Source organism: Brienomyrus brachyistius, chromosome 6, assembly GCF_023856365.1.
Source record: "Brienomyrus brachyistius isolate T26 chromosome 6, BBRACH_0.4, whole genome shotgun sequence".
Classification (NCBI taxonomy): Eukaryota; Metazoa; Chordata; class Actinopteri; order Osteoglossiformes; family Mormyridae; genus Brienomyrus; species Brienomyrus brachyistius.
In genome coordinates, this window is record NC_064538.1 from 27110996 (window position 1) to 27119636 (window position 8641).

Sequence of the window (8641 nt, forward strand, 5' to 3'; positions counted from 1 at the left end):
GTTTTCCTTCCTCTTGTTTAAGGGCCCACAAGTTCTCAATAGGGTTTAGGTCAGGTAAGGAAGGGGGCCATGTCATTATTCTGTCATCTTTAAGGCCTTTACTGGCTAGCCACGCAGTGTCTACTTTGATGCATGTGATGGAACATTGTCCTGCATAAAAGTCATGGTCTTCTTGAAGGATGCAGACTTTTTCCTGTACCACTGCTTGAAGAAAGTGTCTTCTAAAAACTGGCAGTAGGTTTGGAAGTTGATTTTGAATCCATCTTCAACCCAAAAAGGTCCAACTAGCTCATCTTTAATAATACCAGCCCATACCGGTACCCTACCTCCATTTTGCTGGTGTCTGAGTCGACGTGGAGGTCTGTGCCCGTTACTGATCCAGCCACGGGCCCATCCATCTGTTCCATCAAGTTTCACTCTCATCTCATCAGTCCATAAAACCTTTGAGCAATCAGTCTTCAGATATTTCTTGGCCCAGTCTTGATGTTTCAACTTTTGTGCCTTGTTCAGTGGTGGTCAGGTTTCAGCCTCCCTTACCTTGGCCATGACTCTGAGCACTGAACACCTTGTACTTCTGTGTGCACCAGGCAGGTTACAGTGCTGGAATATGGCAGCACTGGAGGACAATAGGCTTCTGGTAGCTTCATGTTTGATTCTTCTCAAGTCTTTGGCAGTTAATTTGCATCTTTTTGTCTCAACAGATTTCTTGCCACCCTGTTGAGTATTTGCAACAAAACGTTTGATTCTGTGATCACACCCCCATATCTTAGCAATTTCAAGAGTCCTGCATCCCTCTGAGAGACTGTTTACAACTTTTGACTTTTCAGAGTCAGTCAGCTCTTTTTGGCCCATTTTGTCTGAGGACAACAAGCTGCCTGATAATTATACATGCCTTGATATGGGTGTTGATTTCTTTAGGCCACACCCTCATTACACATCACCTGATATGATTAACTCCAATAAGTGTTCAAAGCTATACAGCTCGGAGTTGGAATATATGCATGAAAAAGATGATACGGTCAAAATTCTCACTTGCTTAACAATTATGCACACAGTGTATTGTATGGTGTCTACATCATACCTGGGTATGTAAAAAGGCTGGATGGAGATCAAACAGGTAACAAGTACTAGGAGACGAATAAACTGGTGTAGACTGAGAACATATACATCTTCTGCTGAAGAGGAAAACAGCTTTCACAGACTACGATACCCACAGCAAGAACATACGACACACCACTGGTTTATTTGAAATGTCAAAACTAGTTCATTCACATTGCAGGAGCTTCATCAAATGCATCCAAAAATAAAATTTAGTAATATGATACAATTTACTAGCCAGCAAAATGCATGGGGGGTGCAGAGCCAGAAGTAGCCATTAATGGTGGTAAGGAGCAGAAAAATGAAAGGATGATGGAGGGAGGAATATAGGAGGGTAGGGAAAGAGGAGGCCAGTTATTTCATGAACTTGTCATGTTGGTCCTGCAGGATCTTAGCGGAGGACTTGGCGTCGTAGAAGAGCTCGTTAATCTCCTCCACCTGCTCCCTCTCCACGGTCTCCTTGCCCTGGACACGGCTTAGTAGACTGGCAGGGGTCAGCAGCTGCACAGCATACCTGCAGTGCACACGGGGGGACAATCATACTCTCAGAAGTCGGAGAATACATACAAATGGAGACATGGGAGGCATGGGACTGTGTCCTGGTGAGGAAGGAGTTAAACTGAGGGAACTGAGAAGTAGAGGATGATGGGAGCCGTGAATCCTAACTCACCTCAGTGTGGTTTTGGTGCCGATCTCTCCCAGGTGAGTTAGGGCCTCCTCGCTGATGCTGATGCCCTCTGTCTGAGCCCGGATCTTAATGATCTACAGACACAGGGAAGCATTTTGTCACCCTGAGTGCACAACTCTGGCCACCAGACAGCTAGATACCTCAAATGAACCCTGAAGCAGGTGACCTATGGGGCGACTGGGAGATGCGGGGGGTGCGGTAGGGTGTGACACCTGTTTCATCTCTTGAGGAGTATATAGCATGGTGCGGATGATCATCACTCTGTCCAGCAGGTCTAGGGGAATGCCATGGGGGGAGGAGATATCCTCTGTGCCCCTGAAAGGAGAAACGAGAATCAGCGGGTACACCGCACTCAAGGCCAGGTGCTGACAAAGAGAAGCAGCTCAGTGATACCAGAGAAGAGGCTCACCTGATGAGGCAGTTTCCGCGATTGGAGGCAAACACCACGATGGGAGAGATGGAGCTCTCCAGGGCTCGGTGCAGGTAGGTGAAGCATTCAATGTCCAGCATGTGCACCTCATCCACGAAAAGCACGCCGGGCACCAACTCCGCCACACCCTGGTCGATGTAGCGGTTCACCACCTTGTTGATCTCACTGCGCAGCTTGTCTGAAGGAGGAGACCCAAGGAAACCATGTGACATATCGCTCCTGACTAAGGAGGTCAAGCAGATAGACGACGCCGTTGTGGCCCAGGCCCACCTGTGATCTCAGTCTTCTTGGGCTTCATCAGCTGGCCCATCATTGACAAGATATCTTGACCTCCCTACAATGAGACACATGCGCTTTAGTAATTACGCAAGCTTGGGAGAGCCGCTCTGGAGGATGTGCAATACTGTGCAAGAATCTTAGGCAGCAGTCAGAGAACATTATACTTTAATGTACTTCATGTTGGTGTAAAACTATGCTATTATGTCTGCAAAGTGTGTCAGCTTGGCCATTTCAAAGGCCCTTCTAAAGTCACCCTAGTACTTACAGCAACCATCCAATACACTGATGTGTTTGTTGGCTTGACCATTGGCACACCTTGTTTGGCTAATCAATATCTCTTCAAAATATTTAATTACTTAAGTTAATTAATTAGATGGGCTGGCCCCCCTGTCCTGGGCTGTTCCCTGCCTCGTGCCCATTGCTTCCGGGATAGGCTCCGGACCCCCCGCGACCCAGTAGGATAAGCGGTTTGGAAAATGGATGGAAGTTAATTAATTATTTGAGCTGGTGGTAAAATTTAACAAATACATGGAATGGCTGGGATGCCTCTGTGGTGAGGTCTGGGAACTGAAGCGGTGTTCGTCTAGCCCTCCAACAAGATATTAGTAACTTTTTGGAGAAAAGAAGAAATTCCTTTTATTGTGTTACTGTTAATTTGTACATCGCTGTTTCTCAGCACATATACGCTGACTACCCAAATAAATAGACTTCAACATTTTCTTTGACTGCCTAAGACTTTTACACGGTATTGAATGTGAGTATAGTAAAAATATCAGAGTCTGCATTTTAGAACATACCCTGAAACTACCATGACCCTACAGCTCAGAGTGAGCGACCTGCACCAGTGTAACGTCTCATTGACGTGGGAAGCTGAGAGGCCGTGAGGCCAGAGAGAGCTGCACCTGAGGCCGGGCATTGGCTACATCCAGGTCATGCAGCGTGACATCCTGGATTATCTCCTTCTTCTTGTGCACGTCCCCCTTGGGCAGTGGTACGTACTCCTCTGCCTCCAGGTCAAACTCTGTGGCGAAGGTGTCACAGCGGCCTTGCCTCTGAGGAGGGACAGAGCACGCGAGTCAACCACCATTCACTACCCATTCACTACAGTGGTGGGCGGACTACAGGCAACTAAAGCAAGTCAAAATCAGTGCAGCCAAAGCGTTTCAGACATTTCTCCCGTAATCCTCACAAGCAGCCATTTATTGAACTTCTCCCACCACATTATATCACCACCATAATTTATTATTTATACTATTATAACTGTTAAATGTAATCCCAGCATGATAGGTTTTTCTCAAATTCAAAGTAGAATCTGTATTATACTTATCTTTTGGGAAATGATCAAATGATCTTATAAGTAATTCTTAAGAAGCATTTCCTGCACTACTATATACGTAATACAAGAAAATACCTGTAATTTCAACTTTAATACCTGTAATTTTACCAAGAAAATGTCAGACAAGGTCAAAGATAATCAGCTCCAGTCTTCACAATGTTACAGGTTTTCACTCAAACTGTTACTTGATTCATTGTGGACTGCAAGCCACCTCATCTGGCTTCCCAGAAGTAAACCTGGCACTAATAAATTAACTGGTTATGGATGCCTGGTCAAAGCGACAGGCTCATTGGCTTCTTAGCTAGCAGCCGACCCATAGCTGTGGACATGGGAGGGGTGCTGGCTCGGTGTCTGACAGCATGCTAACTCTGGAGGAGGGGGAGAGAATGAAAGTGGACAGAGGGAAGTTGTAACAGGGTTGTCAACAGCAACAAATGTAAGGGGCCACCTTCTCCTTCAAGCCTCCTCCGCGGCACTCGGCCACCTGCGCTGATTAAAGGGCCTGTCGACACGCTTTTCAACGGGCGTCACGGGGGAACGCGGCAAGAAGAAAGAGCCAGCCGGCCAGATGAGGAGATAGGGGGATGAAGTCGGGCAATGAAAAACGTAGGAATGAGGGAGCCATTCCCGAGCACAACAGCGGGCTCAGAAATTAAAAAAAAAGTCAAAAAGGGAGAGAAAGATAGGAACGCGGCAGAATCTACACAGGCCAGAATGTGTGCGGAGAGAGACGGAGGCTGAAAACGAGAGCGCTGTGTAACCTGGGCACGTCACACCATGTGGGGTGTAATTTGGGGAGCACAGGTGGTGCATGGCCTACACACAATACCCCTACTGTACAGGCTAGCTCGGCAGACTTCCCGCACACATGACCAAATACAGAAACACACTGTTCAGTCTGACAGAGGGAACACACTATAATATTTATACATTTGGACAAGGGTATGCAGTGTGTGTGTGGATGCACCGCATGCCGCATGTTCTGCACCAAGCCTGCGAGCAGCATGGTGCAGGTTTTCCCCTACCTTCACTGCTCCGCTGTTCGCTTCGATATAAATGACATCGCCGACCTCGACTCGCTCCTTCTGCAAGCTTTCATAGATGCTGGGATCCAGCTGTAGGGACAATAGCATCAAGCTGATGTATCTGTACCAAACGCAGGGGAAAGGTTTCCTTGACTTGCACTTTATTTATTTAGCAGATGCTGTTGACCAAAGTGACAGATCCTGGAGTGATTTGGGGTTGAAGGGCTTACTTGAAGCCTTGTGGTTCAAATCAGTCTGCTAGCTCTGGTATTCGAACGAGCGACCTTCTGATCACAGGTGCAGCCTCCTAACCCCCGGAACCACACATCTTCTCCACCAAGGATCACATCTCTAATCATGTGAAGTAGGACTCTTCATCAAACCTTTAGCTGCTTGGTGCCCTTGGCGGTCTTCAGACCAATGACGACATGGCTGATGGTCTTTCCATAGCCCCCCATGGGATTCTCGGTCTCACACGGCGTCAGCTCCGTCACCTCGCCCTCGTACACCTCCTTGGTCTCCTTGATGCGCAGCCCTGACACGCAGAAGGGAGCAAAACGAGGACGATAAATGAACACAAACAGGAACATATAAGACAAGGTCATTGAGTATTCAGGAATGAACTTATGGCCCCTTAATCGAAGCATAGCAAATATTGAGTGTTAGCAACGCTGCATGTTAAAGGTGAAAACGTGGCAAATACCCCGTTATCATGGGCATTACATCCCGGTCCCTGCCTGCTCTGCAATGAAGGACGACCTCCCTTCAGAAACACACACAGCCCTGTGCAGCACAGACGCTTGATCTGTCTGCAAAAGCTCCACTTCCACACACATGACAGGTCACATCAACACCCACAAAAGCTGACCATTATTCTCCCCTTAGATTATTACATCCCCCACAGTCACTCCCTCTTAGACCGATCGGTAGAGTGTGGAAAAACAACATGACAGGCATTCTCTGTGACCAAAAGGAGGAAGCATTATTAAATCTCCTCCTACGCCCGTTTCTGATGAACCCTAAATCCCTCCACCCCCTTGCTCCCAAAATTCTAACCACGGCTGTATTTTTTCATAATCATGAGGAGTTCAACCCCCGTCACCTACCAATAGCCCTTCGGAAGTTCTCCATCAGCACCTCGGTCTTCTTGATCTCAGAGGAGTAGACCTCGCTGCCGACCATTGGGCAAAACGGCACCTTATTGCCCAGCTCCTGTGCCATAGCCAGAGCTAAGGCTGTCTGGAGTATCAGAAGGCAGTCATGACCATCACCGACAGCTCAGGGACAAACACATACCATGTCACATATCCATAGATGTGACAAAAAGCCATTTATTATTATTAAAACCCCAGGTAAAGGTAATAAAATGTTCACCTTTCCTGTTCCGGGAGGTCCTGCAAGTAAAATTGCCCTCCCTGCCATCTTCTTTGAACGGATCAGGTCCACAATAATGCCACAGGCCTGGAATACGGACAATAGGGATTCTGTCAGCCATGGTATGTTAGTTACAAGGGTGTAACAGCAAGATCTGTGACAATATGAAACATTACAATGCAGCTACATCCAGTGTCATTGTAAGGACTGTTCACAATTCCATGATCCACATGTAATATATATCGGAAATCATTCAAAATTCCAACAGTGCACTGCTATAAATTACTCCATTTACCGGTATTTTTATAAAAATATTAGCATAATACAACTACGGCAGCCACTACTGCTACTACAAATAATAATACCAATAGCAACAACAATAATAATAATAATAATAATAATAACAAAGCAGCGTTATATACTTCCGTCACAAAACATTTAAATTAATATGAAGAAGCGTGTATAATATCCTTATGACTGGTACAGGTGCACAGCAAATGACCTTCTAGTCCCCTGGCCCTTCCCAGCACATGACACCGTTCGGCTGGATACCTCTCTGGCAGTCTCTTGCCCGACCAGACCGGACGCGGACTGCTTGGCATTGCCGGCCTCGTCCAAGCCGAGCCCCTTAATGTGGCTATGTGATGCGATGCGCTGGGTCTTAGTGGTACTTTTCACCTCTTCGATCTTCATGGTTGCTCTTTAAGACGTTCAGGGATATTTAAGAATAATTTAAATGTAAGACTGTTTATCTAAATTCTCCTTATCTGACAAAAAAAGTCACTTCGCCGTTAAAAAAATACGTGCCTGAAACACACTTTAGCGCGTCTCCATGTGGTTACTAGGGAAATATAGGAAGTCCCGCCTTACGCTTTTCTTTTGAAATTCATTGGCTAATGCTTCGCCTAGCGGCCAAGTGATTGGATAGTGCCGTATCCATCCCACATTATATTCTGAGGTTAATTTCCGCTAGTGTTTCTAACATAACTGACTTTAGGGAAACATTATTTTATTTCCTCGCAGCCTCAGTGTACAAGTTACAAATTATTTTATTGCAATTAAAATGTATATTATTCATTATACGGCATAGTTTATTTATTTCAGATATAACAGCAATGCGATTGCCTTTTTATTTGTTTCCTAGCATATTGGTCATAAATAATTTAACCGATATTTGATGACATTTGGAAAACAACCCCATCACTTGAACGCATGTGAGCAGGGCCAATGTTCGTATATAAAAATAAAAAGGTCTTATTTACTGACTATTTGGAAATGTTTTACATAAGGATCTTATTTGTGTTGCACCGGAAATACGACCATTTCCTCTGAACTGTGGAGTTTTCCGTTTGTTTCAGTTCGGTACAGATTTGGAAGAGAAACTGAAGTTTCCCCTAAAATGTGCGTTATATATTAAAATGTTTATTTAGCGACTCTGAACAAACAGTTGATCTTGTCATCAGATAACGGACCGTAAAGATATAAAACGATAAAGTCTGTTTAGGAAAACTAACGTAGAATTAAACCTCTGCGCATAGCAGGTAATTTAATCAGCAGCTTATACTTGATCGACTAGCTGGAGGGTCACAGATCAAACTGAAAGAACGACGTGAACAAATACTGAAAGGGATGATACCGACCTGATACTCTTGTAGAAACGTAACACAATTTATTTAAGGCATTGGCGCGTTAGTCATGCCGATTCGGCCTCTTTGGAAAAGGTTGTATATTTGCTATTGTATAGCTACAAACTAAACTAAGAAGCGTTAATGCGGTTCTTTATTTACAGACAGGATGCTAACCCCAAAGTAAATGTGGCTGTTAAACAGAAATAAAAAACCTTTCTGTAAGCTAGTAGAAGGCCCTGTACATCCAGCAGATGGCGACAACTTAATGTATTGGCTTTTTACTCTTCGGCCCTTCAAAAAGGCCCTTATTCGTACTGATAAAAAATATATATATTGAATTCAAAATGAGATTAAAATATCCTTGACTAATTTCTGTTTAAATAAAACTTAATGGTCCTTTGTTTTTCAAGGGATATAAAAATGGCTGGTCCCCCATCCTGGGTTGTTCCCTGCCTCGTGCCCATTGCTTCCGGGATAGGCTCCGGACCCTCCGCGACCCAGTAGGATAAGCGGTTTGGAAAATGAATGGATGGGATATAAAAATGCTGTTATGTATATATCCCATGCTTATAAAATAAAGATGTAAATGTGGGAATATATAATCATTTAGTTACTTATTTTACGGGGAGTCACTGAGGCAGCCGCTTTGCTGAAAAGATGGGAGGGGCAGGTGGGGTTTCATGAACCACGGAAAGGAAAGTGGGGCGACCAAACACAGGAAAGAGAGGAGCGCAGTGAGCCCTGAGGGAGCAGAAGCACTTCCTCACCGGCAGAGCCCTGCAA

General features: G+C 45.1%; 1 protein-coding gene across 1 annotated transcript; it reads right to left on the reverse strand.

The window, feature by feature from the left end:
• Positions 1-1224: 1224 nt before the first annotated feature.
• On the reverse strand, positions 1225-7090 carry ruvbl1 (RuvB-like AAA ATPase 1). Its single transcript, XM_049016184.1, has 11 exons — positions 6783-7090; positions 6231-6317; positions 5963-6095; positions 5240-5391; positions 4857-4946; positions 3398-3547; positions 2487-2550; positions 2196-2394; positions 1999-2101; positions 1769-1860; positions 1225-1612 (listed from the first exon to the last, which is right to left on the reverse strand). The coding sequence occupies exons 1-11, from the start codon at positions 6921-6923 to the stop codon at positions 1453-1455; spliced, it is 1371 nt and encodes a 456-aa protein (XP_048872141.1). The 5' UTR covers positions 6924-7090; the 3' UTR covers positions 1225-1452.
• Between the last annotated feature and the right edge of the window lie 1551 nt (positions 7091-8641).